Below are 15,204 nucleotides of genomic sequence, written 5' to 3'. Positions count from 1 at the left end.
CACTTTACCAATGATAAAATCACTTATTTTATTAGCAATGAAGACGCAAAATATTTTTTTCTGCCAGTTTGAATAACGCATTATGTATCGAAAATATTTTTTTCCTTAATATTTATTAGAAAATTAAGTATAAAATATCATGTATTTTATTTTTAAATAAAAATATTCAAATGATAAAGGTTATTATACTTTTAAATAAAATTAGTATTGTATTTTTTCTATTATATATAGTAAATATTGTTTTTATATAATTAAAATTTATAATAAATAGATATATTGAATACAAAGTTGGTATTTAAAATTATAATAAATAATTTAAATTTAAATATATAATATTTTTTAATTGTTGAAAACTTTACAAAAAAATATTTAAACTTAATTTAAAAATAATTAAACATATAATTTTAGTCTTTACACATGTAGTTGATTCTTAATTCGATCTCTACATATAAAAAAAATTTAAAAACATACTAAATTAGTCACTGTTATTACTATAAGTGTTAAATAGGTTAGGTCAGCATGATCCAACTAAATCTACAAAGAAGTATGATATTCCTATAAAGGATAAGACAATTTCAGTATGAGTCTAATACAATTTTAGCATGCAAAACTAAACATGTATAAAAATAGTCTGTTGAATACCCTTCAAATATTGTGTCCCTTCCAGTACTTTGTTAAGGATTTTAGTTTTCGATTTTATACCTTACTCAGTTAATCACTTCATACACGTATGGTTTGATCTTACCTTATACAAGTCTACATTAGTCACTTTTAATTAGTATAACTCGATCTACTCTCATATTGTATCAACTAAAGACCTAGAGGATATTTAACACTTTACTTCAAGAGACAACTATACCAAGAAGATTTTTCAACAACTGGACTCGTATAATACCACAACATCATATCTTCACAATGAGATATTCATCTTTTTAAAATAAGACTTATCCTTTAGCCATAAGTCATAAGACAATCAACATAACTCAATTATGTGCTTCAAGCATTCATAACACAACTACTTTTAACACTACACTTCGTACAACTCTACTAGTTCAACATTCCTTCATAATCAAATTACAATTTTAAGCAACTCAAACATCATTATACATCATTTCAAATCAATGTATAATGAACTAGAATCATATACCAATACAAATCATGTGAGTAATTCAATTTACTAATCACATGTTCAACACCTAGTCAAATAAACAAATTTTTATTTAGTAATCCACACTTGACGTCATTCTCTCGATGCCCGTGTCATTGAGGCAAAAAGCCTTTGGCTTGCCCATGCTCGACACCAATCCATTTATGCTCGACATAGATAAGGCAAAGAGTTCATGTGACAACCACACCTGACGTAGCTAGACATACTTTTGGCCTCATTCAAACAAAAAGTATTTGTTTGACTCACGATTGACACTACAAAACTTGCATCTGACATCGTCAAAGCAAAGAATTACTACCTTGATCACGCCTAGCGTCATTCAACTAGGGCCCAACGTCACCATGTCAAAGAGTTCTCAAGGCAACCATGCTTGAGGCCCCTCAACCCATACTCAAGGTGACCAAATCGAAGAACCATCTTCTAACTAACGTCCAACATTATCGATCTTGTGTCCCGCGTCAACGAGGTAGAGGGCCTCTAGCCTACATCACACCTGGCACCATGAAATTGTGCCTAATGTAATGGTGATTTATATACTTGACATAATCAAAATTTTGGTTTTCATTGCTTGAAATTCAATCCAAAGTAACATGCAACACTAGAAACCATGACTACACATCATAAGCAATTCATATATACCATAAATTTCAACATGTTACTAAAACACCATGGTCCAACGCTTAAGTTTGGTTTTAACACAAACACCATGGTCCAAACTACTAAAAATTCACACCACCAATTAAGCATAAACTTCTTTTTCTCCATCAAAGTGAACGCATCCACCATGCTAGAGTGTGGTCACCGGTTTGCAACATCATTGCGATTGTGGCAACGTGTCGTTGAAGTGGTCATGTACGAGGTTCATGGACCATCTCATGCCAAAGGTGCCTACTCTATCTTGCAAATTTGTCGAGAAAGAAAAGCTTTTAGGAGATAAAAATGAGCGTGATTCTTGTGATTGAGCAAATGCTCAAAGTTATAAATAACACATGTCTTCTTTTGTATGGTTGTTGTTGGCTTGTGAAGGCAAATGAGGTAGAAAGTGTCGATGTTGTTGGTATTGAAGTAGTGGAAGAGGTGGAAGTCGTCAAAGGTGAGCATAGAAGAAGGTGGCAAAGTATGCAAAATTTGAAGAGTATAATAGGACTTGCCTAAAAAATTATCCAACAAGACATGGAGCGGTGAGGTCACAGCCAACCCTGGGGGTTGTTGGGAAGTGTGGCCACCCCAAATCGATGATTGAGAAGGGCTAAAATATAAAAATAAAAATAATTGCAAAATAATTCTTATATTATTTTATATTATTTTTAAAATAAAATTATTTTTTTATGTATATTTTTATATTTAAATATAAAAGGTGTAATACGATTATGAATTCTATTTTTTTTATTATTAGTTTTTACACGTACTATAATCATCAAAAAATGAATCATTAGGCTTGTCCTAGTGGTGAGAAATTAGGGTAGAATGTATGAGGTCTTAAGTTTAAACCCTAGTACCGTTATTGTAATTCCAATTACAATGAATCAAAAACATATTCATTAAAGAATAAAATATATTTTTGGTCTCTAAAACTTTAAAGTTTGTTTTAGTCCTTAAAATGCGTTGTCCTATTTTGGTATTTTTAATTTGGAGATGCACCATCTTTGATCCTCAAAGTTATCTATATAGCATTTTAAGATAAACAATAATAAAAAATAAAAAAAAGAGTAATGTTACATGTACAACAAAAATTGTAAAACATCAATTTTGTATCTACCTTTCTCCATCATTGATAATATTGGATTCAGTACTTGTGTAGTGCACCTTTTTATATATAAATTGGGTGGTTTTATTATATACATAGAATTTTAAAATAAACAATGATATAAAAAATAAAAGTAATATTACATGTACAACTAAAATGATATAACATCAGTTTTGTATCTACATCTCTCCATCATTAATACTATATTCAATTCCTGTGCGAATCACTTTTTTTTTTATAAATTGATTGATTTGATATTTAATTGATTACATAATTAAAAGTCAACAACAACATACACTAGATTAAAAGAATAATATTTTAAAAAATAAATATTCACTAACTTATTGTTACAAATTATTGAAAATTTTTATTATAGACAACAATAGAAGATATTTGAATCTTCATCTTCACTATTAGTAATTAATTATTTTTTTTTTTAAGAAATATGGTTTTGGAAGGCACACACTCAAAATGCTTTAATAGATCTTGATTTTTTTTATAGTAACAACCAATGGAAATCGTCTTTGTTGAGATTTGAATGGAATGCTAGCATCTTAATGGATTACTGATAATCTAGGTATATATACATTGAGACCAATTTGACAACCTAATATGACTTTTCCTTCAACATGTGTTTTTCCAATTTTGAAATTATCCCCTAACAATTGGTCTATGTTTCTTAATATCACTAGCACTTCAACTTTCAAATTGTATTTTAAAATTTTGGAGAATTAATAGAATCATTTGCAAACAAAATAGTATCCAAACTTAGATAAGTTTTTTCTTCACCATAAATTAATGGCATCGTATATTGGTTGATGGGGTGAACAATGTCATATGTAGGAGCTAAAATAACCTTATCTTTAAAGAAAAATGGGTCATTCAAATTTCCTATAAGCAAATGACAAGTACTATTGCTAGTAACGGATGAAATTGAATCACATTAACTACTTAGAAGCAAATCATTTGAAATGTCAACATTCATAAGTTCATCACTAGTTTTTCCAATAGTTCATTCTCCAACCCCTAAAACCCAATTTGAAAACCTGTTTCTCTTGGTAACATCAAAATTTGTACCACCAAATAAAAGTTTCGTGTTTGTTGTTAATGTTAAAATTTGACAATATTTCCAAAGATAAGATGTGTTTATTGAACTATTTCTTGTCCGGTACCTTTTGAAATAATAAAAAATATTCATAAAAAATCTTCTAAAATCACAACTTTTCCTCCAAATAATAAATTCAAATTTCTATTGTTATACTAAAACAAAGATTATCTCAAAAGGTCTTGTCAACTGCTCCAAAATAATATTTGTGAATCATAGGAATTACATCCTAAATAATAAATTTAAATTGAACATCAATTATGTTAATGCACTACCTTGCCTGATGTTACATGTTAAATCTTCATTAACATTTATAGCTATTACAAATTTAGAATGTATTGTTATTTCACCATGTATTAACAAAGCAGCAATTTTGTTTGATGCTATTGTTAAAACAATTTCTCTTTTTGACTGCAATGTTTAGTAACAATAAATGATTTTCTAATTTGTAATTAATGTGTAATGTTTGTTTTATATATAGATTTGTTCAGGCTTTAGCAAATGACATAGAGATTGAAAATGAAAATCGATGGAGTTATCAATCCTGTTAAAATCGTTTTAGAAAGGTTATTTCTTCTAAATCCAAGTTTCAAGTTTCTTTGTGACAAGTACAATAAGAATATTTTTATCCAATTTTTTCCTTTCATTTTGCAGAAATATTTTTTTATAATAATTTGTAACAACTTTTTTCCTTTTATTAGTAATATTTTTAAATTATTAAATTAAAAAATGTGCATTACACACTTAGTAATTATTGATACTAATTAAAATATTAAAATAATGATTTAAGAAAGGAAGATAATTTGTCATGATTAATGAGAATATAATTTAATTTAATGGTAATTAAAATACTGTAATTATATCAAAAAGTAATGTTTGTTTGGTGTAATTAGAAAAAAATAATTAATAATTAATAAATTTTAGTAATAATATTTGTAGTTATCAAGAATTATATTAAAAAAGAAATATAATATAACGTTAATTTCGATCGTTAATTACATAAAATATATGATAATACCGTTAATATCCTTACGTAATGTTTTGATTGTTAATATGTTTTGACTAAATTAATATTAAATATTTCAGTGGTACATCACACAGGTAAAATAATTTTTATAATATATAAAGATTGGATTTTGTATAAATTTAATAATGATTAGTAATTATTAACATATATTTTATCCAAAATCTTCATTTATTTTGTAGAAATAAATTTTATAATGATTGGTACTATTTTATTTCCTTTTATTAGTAATATTTTTTAATTACTAGATTAAAAAAAGCGTATTACAAGCTTAGTAACTATTGATACTGATAAAATATTAAAATAATGATTTAAGAAAGGAGAATAATTAGTCAATGATTAATTGGAATATGATTTAATCTACTTTAATGATAATTAAAATATTATAATTTCATAATTATATAAAAAGTAACGTTTACATAAAATATGTATTTATTTTTATCTAATTTTCCCGTTTACTTTGCAAAAATAATTTTTATAATATATAAAGATGGAAAATTTTGAAAATCTAATAGTGATTAATAATTATTAAAATATTTTATCAATATTTTTCTTTTATATTGATATTTTTTTTGTTGTGTGAAAATAAATTTTATAATATATAATGATTGAATTTTGTAGAAATTTAACAATGATTAGTAATTATTGAAATATTTTTATCTAATTTTTTTCTTTATTTTGATATATTTGATATTTTTTTGTTATAATTTTTTTTAATTATTTTCAATAGCAATTTAACTATATCTATATATAATCTATACATAGACACCAGCACTGACACACACAAATATATACAAGGGATATATGAGTTTATAATTATATTTTTGTCTTCATATTTTTTAGATAATTTTATTCTTGAATTTTTTAAATAATAAAAAATATTATTAAAAATTAATCATCTATTTAATCGCTCAAATTAATTAATTAATTATAATTCCTCAAATTCTTAACCACCTTTGTTACAACCTTTGTTTTTTATTATTTTAAAAATATAGAAGCCCAAAGTACCTTAAATCTATTAGTTTTATAATAATATTTATATAAAAATATTTAGGAGGAAGTTTTGGAGAGAAAAATATTTAAGAGGGAGTTATTGAAGGGAAGTTTTGGAGGAAAAAGTTATTTTTTCTGCATTATTTACTTATAAATGAAGTGATGAAGGAAGAATGACACAAAAATAATGTTATACAATTTTTTCTGTATATGTAACGTTATACCAAAAACAAATTAAATGAAAATATAATACGCTTTTTTAACATTTGTTAACATTATGTTATTTGTTTAATATAATAAAATATGTCATTTTTAATTAAATCATTTATTTATTTATATGTAATAAATGTTTATATTTAATGGTTTATATTAGTAAATCAGTAGTTTGAATGGTATTAAACTCAATCATTTCAAACAATATATCAATGTAACCAACTAGATTCCCTAATAGAGATTAATTATTGACAGAAAAATATTGTGTACCAATAACGTGATTATCAAGAAATATATAAAAGTCCATATTTATCTGTTAGTCAAGTAGCCTCGTGTAACTTAAGAGGGGGGGGTGAATTAAGTTATCTAATTTTTCTTCTCTTTATAAGTTTTTCTAACTTCTTTCTTATAAAATCAATATTATAAACAAATTGTATGTAATGATGCAAAAACTTCACAACAAAATTAAAAGTATAGGGAAAGAGAATTGCAAACTTGATTTTATACTGGTTCGGCCAACCTTGCCTACATCCAATTCTCAAGTCTCCCACTTGAGATTTTTCACTATGCTTGTAACTTTTATAAGACTCAAATTCTCCAACACCTAGGAATTCCCTTTCCTCGTGTTGAGAATCACAGACCACCAAGGAGAACAACACTTTCTCCTTTACAAATCAATAGATGAGATGAATGAAGTAGAACAACTCTCTTTGAAGAGTGGATTTTACACTTGTTGATCTAGTAGAACTCTTTAGATAATATTTGCAAATGATTTTGGCCAAGTGATTGTAAAGATAATTTTTCACAATTGAGTTTGTAACATTTTTCTGAAAAATTATTGGTATTTATAGATGATTGTTTCATAGGTCATGACTTTTCATGAAGAGTTGTGACTTTCTAATATTTTCCAGAAAATAGGCTTTGGTAATCGATTACAAGACTTGGTAATCGATTACAACGGTTTAATTTCAAAATGCTTGGAACGTTGTAAAATTTAAATTCAAATTTTGAAATTTTTATCTTTTGGTAATCGATTACATGGAATTGGTAATCGATTACCAGAGCACGTTTTAATAAGTAAATTTTGAATCATATGAGTTTCATTCTCTGGTAATCGATTACATGTACTGGTAATCGATTACCAGACTGTTAAAAACAATAATTACCTTATTAAAACTTAAAATATAGAAAACCTTTATTTTCAAATCCTTATTAATATAAAAGATTATATTTGGGTTTTCTTGAAATTCTTTATTTTAAATGACCATGAATCTTATGCAATATTTCTAAAAAAATCTTTTTACATATAAAGCTAGGTTGACAATACTTATCTAAAATGTTTCTTGATCACCTTGCTTTAACTTGAGCTCTTGTTTTCTACAATTTATTTGGCATCATCAAAATCCTTTACATACGTTCTTTCACATTATCATTTTGTTTAAATGTATATGATGTTAGGACTAACCCAAGGTGAGGTTGTGTAGGGAAAGAGGGAGAATGTTGGTGGCTTAGTATGAAAGCATGGCTGTAGTAGGGTGAGAAAGAGAGGAAAAAAGAAAAAAAGAAACTAGCAAAGGCGATATAATGTTAATCTCACAGAATATCAAAATTTAATGGTTTAGAATTAAAATAAAATATGGATAATTGTGAACCACCTATCATGGTGGTTCAAGTTAAATTTTTTTTTTAATCTTATTAACTTTGATGACTAAAATGAACTACTTATAAATCTATATTGAAAAAATACTTTTAAATTTGGGGATAGAAAAAAAAATGTTAAGATTAGTGACTAAATGAAAAGTTGGCCTAAATTTCAAGGACAAGATATAATATTTTAAATTAAAGTAATTAGATTATTTTGGATAAATTTAAATATATATTTGATATATAATCAATTAAATGCATTAATTAGAGTGAAAAAAAAGGGTAAGTGATTTTAGAATAGTAAGAAGGAAAAAGTTTTATTATTTTTGCAAGAATAAAAAGAAAAATGTATTGTTGCATATTCTCATAATTTTATTTTCTTCCATTTTTTTCATTTCATTTTTCTCACACTTTTTTTGACCCTTTCATTTTCTTCTTGCCTTCCTCCTTTGTGAGTTAGGTGACCATTATTATCACTATCACCACAATGTAGTCTTTTTCCTTTATCCTCCTTACTCTTCTAACTTTTTTCTTCCTTTTTGTTTCCTCTTTCTTTTAGTGAATTTTCTCTTCTTTTTCCCTCACCCTTTCTTTCTCTACATTGCCATGAATAGGATTTTGAATTGTATTTTAATTTAGGATTAAAATATGATCACTTATGTTTTGAAATGTGTTAACAAAGTGTTTTTTATTAATAAAAAGAAATTATAATGACAATAATATAATTAAAATTCAAGATTTTATACACACTACCTTAACTCCTCACCAACAAGTGGATCACAAGGGTTCTAAGATGTTAAAATATGAGATAACAATGATTTCTTTTGTTTTGATTTTGTTTAGAGGTGACAAAATGGGTCAGTCCGATTTGCCAGTGGCCTGCCAAAAATGGATCGGACTAGGTAGGCCCACCAATAAAAAACAAGTTGAAAATCTTGGCCCACCTTGTTTAAAGGCGGGCTGGCGAGCCAATTCACATAAAAAAAAAAACTTAGAAAAATTAGATTTTACAAAATCCAAATCAATTTAAACTCCTAAAATTGAAAATGTATACTGTTTATCTGCTCAATAAATTCAAACTACAAACTTACAAATTATAACTTACAAACAAATCAAATACAAATTAGAAATTACTAACAGACCTTCACAAATCAAACACACACAATTGTTCTTTAACATCTATTTCAAAAACATTAGATTTTCCCTTAGAAGTTGTCTCCATTACTCCCATTATACATAAAAAAAACTTGGTGGGCCAACCCACCCGCCACGCAATTTAGCCCGACAAACTTTGAAGTCATAATACTTGGCTTGACTTGTTAGTTTTTGGTAGGCTAGGAGGTCGATCCACAAATCATAATCCATTTGCCATTTCAAATTTTGTTGTAGTGATTTTGGGAATTAAATAAAAAAATTATAAAATAGTACTTGTTAATTTAAACAATCACTACTATTAATAATGTTAATGTTACCATCATTATTATATTATTGTTATTTTAAGTTTTTCACTATTATCATAACATTGTCATTACATAAAAATTTTCTTAAACTAATTTTACTAAAATAAGAAAGTTTATTTTGAAACAAAATAAAAAAATAGTTGTAAACTCTTCAAACGGGTGTTGATTTATGAACTTCTTAATATAAGGGCCTAATTATTATTTTTTAAATATTTGAAGAACATACAAATGGATTTAATCCTTCATAATATTTTTTATATTAGTTTTTATATTAGTTTTGCATAAAACTTCCACTTATTCGGGAAAGATCACCGCGGGAAGAATATTTATGCAAAATAAATAAATAAAAAATAGCATAGAGCAAAATGGCGGGAATCAACCACCCAACAAAAATTGGCGGGAAAGCATGCCCTAAAAAGGTGCATAGCCTGCAATCTGTCCCTCATTCCGATCTCAGCACAAACACACACACACAGAGTGAGTCTGAGCGAGCAATCGGCGAGTCACGACTCAGCCATGGTGGGCCCACAGTACGATTTTCTCGCCAACCCATTGGGCGCCGTCAGATCCACCTTCGACGCCGCCGTGGCCTCCGCCTCCGACCCCGCCTCCTTCGACGGCCGCGACTGGGGCGCCCTCCCCCTCTTCCGCCAATTCCTCTTCGACCACTCTAATCTCTCTCAGGTTCACTCTTTTCCACTCCACAAAAACAAAACCCTATTCTGCAATCACGCAATCTCAATAATAGCTCACGTTTTTCGATTAATTAATGGAACAGGTTCCCCTTCTCACCCCCGCCACTATCCGATGGATCAAGCCCAACACCCTCGTTCGGTTCCGCGGAATGATACAAGACATGCTCGGGAACGAATTCTACGTCGGCGCTTACAAGGTTTTTTTTTTCTTTCTTCTTTCTATTTATCGTGTTTTTAATTCACGGATTAGTTAGTTAGTTAGTTACCTTGAGTTTATTAAGCTTTGGGTGAATGATTATTGAAGGATGGATCGGTGTGGAGGACGAACAAGTTTATGGATGTTTCTCAGTTTCCGATGAGTTCTTCGGCGGATATGCGAATCTGGGAACGCCAACTGCTTTATTGTGTTCCAGTGAGTCACTGTTTGATGTATCATATGCTTAGACAGTGTTTTTTCTTCTTCCAAGTATTAACTTTGTTTGTGTATAATAGGTTCCGGGACTGAATCCGTGGACTCAAGTTTCAGCTGAAGAATTTGATAATCTATCCATGGATTGGACATCGGAGAATAGAGAAAAGCGGAGGAGGGAAGATGACGAGTCTTCTGATATGCCTGTATTTTCCTGGCCTTATGTTACTTCCTTTATTTGTTTATTGTTTCAGTCAAATTGTCATGTCATGAGTGTATGAACACTCATGCATTTTGGGGGGCCTACATTCTTATAGCTTATGCTTTTAAGATTAATGTGATGTTTTGGATTCTATAGGTTTTCTTCATAAATTTTGGAAGTGCTACATACAGGGTAATACTTGTCTTTCAAGATTTTTTTAACTGGTTTCTGTTTTTTTACAGGTATCAGGTGACGAGGATCAGATTTCTCCAAATTCTAAAAGAATGGTATACTGAGCTTTCATCTGACCCTGGACTTCTGTTTCAATGAATTTTGCTCGTAGAAAATAGTAATCCAAGGATTAGCTTTATTAATATTTTGTTTAAAGTGAGTTGTTATAAGTTGTGCTGATTTCTGTTGTTCCATTGTGGTTGGCTTTTAAGTTAATTTCTCAGTTTCAATTAAATTCAAACCAAGATCTAGATATTTTTGGTCCAAACTTTGAAAAGCCATACAAACCTTCATCCAAGTTGTTAGTATGAGGTCTTGAGCAGTTTATAAGTTACACAGATAGATAGGTCCAGTTATATATATATATTTTTTCAGTTTCTGATATGAATGTGTTTACCAGATAATCCAATTTTTATTTCTTCTTGCAAACTTCTATTATTGTTCTTCTGAGAATTGATCTTACTGGTTGTTTTACAGAGAGAAGGCGAACACTCTTCCCATGCTTCTCATTCCCAGGGATCTGCAACTGAGATTGCTAGCTCTGGTACTAGTGCAGTATCTGGTCTTGATAACAATTCACATCCCTGTCTTGTGAAGGTAAGAATTAGTCTCTTCTGCTTCTAAGTTCTTATGGAATATGTTTTATTGATATTTTAAGATCAATTCATTATTGTTTTAATTTCATGGAATTATAGCAAGTCTCTTTTCTCATATTTCTCCGTATTATGCCAGATATATGATTCTCCACAGTGTGAATTGAAACTGAATGACATTTTTGAGTTTGTGGGTATCCTTACATCTGATTCAGAGCTTCAGGAGGACAATGAAGATTCTTATTTATCAAATGGATTTTCTGAAGATCCTTTGCACCATTTCCCACCTAAGAAGGTATGCACTTTTATGTGCATTTGAAGAATTTTCGATATGCATTAGAAAACCTGTATTGTCCCATGAGGGGCACTTGACCAATGGGCAATAATAAGAGGCTATATTGTTCTTTTAGGAACAACCACAAAGAAGCATAATATACATGTGTACTATTTCTAAATTCATCCAGCATCTGGTTTTTAAATGTGCATTTTGCCATCTCTGCTGCAGGTGCCACGCCTTCATTGTTTTATTCACAGGAAACTAGAGGTTCAGGACTTCCTTCAGAATAACCTTATTCTAGAGGTAACTTATGTACCTATACGTATTTATTCATCTAACCAATGTACATGTTATGTTTTGCATCTTGAGTTAGATCATTCCCTCTACTTGAAAACTCCTTGCTGAAAAAAGCACGTGTTTGATCTCACAGCCAAAGCTCGACTTGGTCAAAGGAATCAGGGAAGCAATGCTAAGACATCTCACTACTGTTCTGGGCAATGATGATGTGGCTGCTCATTTCATGTTGCTACATCTTCTATCCAAGGTATCCAGTTATTAAAAGATCATTTTCTCTAGTCATTCATTCACTGTAAATGGTCTGGTTATTGTTCACATAGCTTCTTTCCCATTTCTACTTGTACTTTTTATAGTATGCTTCTTAATTCCCCCACCCTCCATTCTCAAAAGTATTTGTATGATGGATTGTTATTGAACAGGTGCATGCTAGATCTGATGATATTGCCGTGGGAAAATTTTCATTAAATCTTACTTGTTTTAAGAAAGAAACCGTCTCTGTATTTGGAGAACAACTAACCCTTACCCTGAAGAACCTCCTGCCATTCACATTTTACATACCCCTTACAGTTGAATACTTGAACACTGTTTCACTTGCACCAAAAAAGAATTACGATACTAACAGGTAATCACATTTTATAATCCTTCAAAACATGATCTTTTACCAGTATGCAAATATATTTACATATTTTTGTGTTAATACTCCAGACTAGAAACTGGAGTCTTGCAACTAGCTGAAGGTTCACACTTGATTGTTGATGAGACTAAACTAGAAGCTGGAACTCTCAACTCTTTAGGGGTAGAGAATGCAAGGCTGCTGAAAATTTTAATGGAGTTGCAAAAGGTAATTGTTTGCTTGTCTAGCTCTTTTATCTTACATGCTAATGTGTTCTGTTATGATACGGATATGCATTTGAGGGATACATTGTCTGTGCGTTTGCAATTATTTGTTTGGAGTTACAATTAAAGATGACATGCACTTCTCGTGTTTTTCAGGTGGAATATGATTTCAAATACTATAAAATGGACATGGCAACTGATGTCCAACTGCTAGTTTTGTCGGAGGGGAAATCAAATATCTTGCCAGCTGATGCAATTGTACCTTTCGAGCCTTCTGCATCCAATTGCTCTGAAGCTGTGACTGCAGAAGCTTTGGAAGCTTGGAGGTGGTATTTGGCCACTGTTAGACATCTGTCACACACTATTGAACCAGAAATGCAGAAGGTATGATTGACATTGGCCCTAGAGTTCACAAACAAGTTTTCTTCTGGGTCAAACTAGTTGAATAATTTATGTAGCCGTTAGCCTACACTTAGCATACAAACTCAGCAACCAACAAATTTCTAAGCTCGGCAAAAGTGTCATTTTAGTGGGGAGCTTATTGTGGGTATATTATTAATAGTTCCTCTTTGCTGATTTGTATAGTTCCTTCATTGTTTTTTAGAACCACCTATTCGGTTTACAATACTAACTTGTGTATAATTAAATGTTACGATGAGAATGCATAGCGGACCTTTGAACATTTGGGTGTTTTCAGGTGGTAGAAAATGATTTAGTTGGAGCAAGACAAGCAGACAGGAGCTTGAGTTCCCAAGATTTAAGCAGGTTAGTGTTTGGTAGCATTTTTTCTCTCTCATAGCAGTAGCACTATTTTATTGAATAACTGTTCCCCTACTTACTGCACCTTTCTCCTTTTTCCTTTCTCCGGCAGATTGGTAACAATGGGGCGGCTTTTGTCATTGAGCTATGGTGAGACCAGTTTGTCACTAGAACATTGGCAAATGGTCAAGGAACTAGAGAGGCTGCGAAGAGAGAGGTTAAAATGAAAAACAAAATGGAAGAAAAATACAAGTGGTTCCAATTTGTACAAGGTTTTAAATGAGTTTTGACGTCTTAATTTATGCAGTACAATCAGGGAAATGAATGCAGTTAGATGGATTCAAAGTGTCTGGCTTATGATTTGCATACTTCGCAGCATTATTAAACAGACTGAGGGTTCCGTAAATTCTGCATAAAGTAAAATCACGGAATATAAGGCCATTTCATTCATCCTTGTACCAATTTCTTCAATCTCTTGCCTCTATTCTAAGGCCACACCAGTGTCAGCCTTATTCTTTGTCAGCATTCTGGTAAATATTGTGTTACTTATGGACGTGAATAATTCTAAAAGTTTAACGATCTCGACTTTTTAAAAGTTTTTATTAGGTCTTTAAACTTAAAAAGATTGTAATTAGATAATGGATTTTTATAATTTTTAATTGAGTAGAGTTAATTTATTGAGTTAATCACTTATATTTTATTAATGTAAAGTTTTTTTAAAATTAATAACTAATTATATTTTTTAATAGTACCATATCAGTTATTTATTTAATAAAATAATAATAAAATAAGTAATTTGTAATGAAGGATTGATTAACTCTAATTTATTACGGTTTAACATTACTTAAAAAAAAAATATTTTAAATAATTTCACAATTAACAAATTAACTTATTTAACTTGTATGTAGTTAATTATTTTATGAAGTTGCCCCATATATATATATACATATACATATATTAATAAAAATGACTTCTTATGTCTAGTTCAAGCTAAAAAAAATAGGAAACAGGAAAAAAAAGAAAAAAAACATATGCAGGGATTCTTAGCATTTTGGCAAAGTGGTGGAGATTATATTAATAGTATCGGATATAATGTTTAGTTTTATACTTTATTCTATACGGTTTTTCAAAGATTTGTGTGAGATGTGTGATTTTTATAATAAAAAATAAAGAGTCAACTTTTAATTTTTTTCTTCTAATTTTGAGAGTATTTGAGATGTAATATATGTGAAAGATAAAATTAATTGCGATACTGTTTATGAAATACTTAATGCTCAAATAATGAAACTAGAAATTTATAGATGGTATGCTAAGTCTCTTGCACATTAATTAAACAAATCATGTCGATAAATAAGTAAATTTAAGACAACAAAAGTAATTATAAATTAGTTGGCAAGATCCAATAGTGTCAACAAACTGGTTTTATGTAACTAGCATTACCACTCCTATATATGCATGGATGTTATCTAAAAACTTATTAATTTATATTTTTCTATATAATATTTTTTGGGTACAAAATTTTAATATAAATTTTAATATTGTTTATCATT

At 29.5% G+C, this 15,204-nt stretch overlaps 1 protein-coding gene across 1 annotated transcript; it reads left to right on the top strand.

The window, feature by feature from the left end:
- Window positions 1-9,787: 9,787 nt before the first annotated feature.
- On the top strand, window positions 9,788-14,252 carry ETG1 (E2F target protein 1 (ETG1)). The gene is made up of 14 exons (XM_020347525.3): window positions 9,788-10,038; window positions 10,133-10,246; window positions 10,354-10,461; window positions 10,542-10,664; window positions 10,903-10,947; window positions 11,369-11,488; window positions 11,624-11,779; window positions 11,990-12,064; window positions 12,192-12,305; window positions 12,478-12,680; window positions 12,764-12,899; window positions 13,052-13,279; window positions 13,593-13,660; window positions 13,767-14,252. The coding sequence occupies exons 1-14, from the start codon at window positions 9,871-9,873 to the stop codon at window positions 13,879-13,881; spliced, it is 1,773 nt and encodes a 590-aa protein (XP_020203114.1). The 5' UTR covers window positions 9,788-9,870; the 3' UTR covers window positions 13,882-14,252.
- Window positions 14,253-15,204: the final 952 nt, after the last annotated feature.

The sequence above is a fragment of the Cajanus cajan genome, chromosome 6 (assembly GCF_000230855.2).
Source record: "Cajanus cajan strain Asha chromosome 6, NIPB_CcT2T_4, whole genome shotgun sequence".
Classification (NCBI taxonomy): domain Eukaryota; kingdom Viridiplantae; phylum Streptophyta; class Magnoliopsida; order Fabales; family Fabaceae; genus Cajanus; species Cajanus cajan.
Note: the sequence above shows the minus strand (reverse complement) of the source record. Positions and strands in the feature narration are given on the sequence as shown.

Bases quoted from the DNA above. Each gene is read 5' to 3' on its own strand.
- ETG1 (XM_020347525.3), top strand. From the start codon at position 9,871: ATGGTGGGCCCACAGTACGATTTTCTCGCCAACCCATTGGGCGCCGTC. The intron at 10,462-10,541 runs GTGAGTCACTGT...TGTGTATAATAG, and splicing joins AACTGCTTTATTGTGTTCCA to GTTCCGGGACTGAATCCGTG. The intron at 12,681-12,763 runs GTAATCACATTT...TTAATACTCCAG, and splicing joins AAGAATTACGATACTAACAG to ACTAGAAACTGGAGTCTTGC.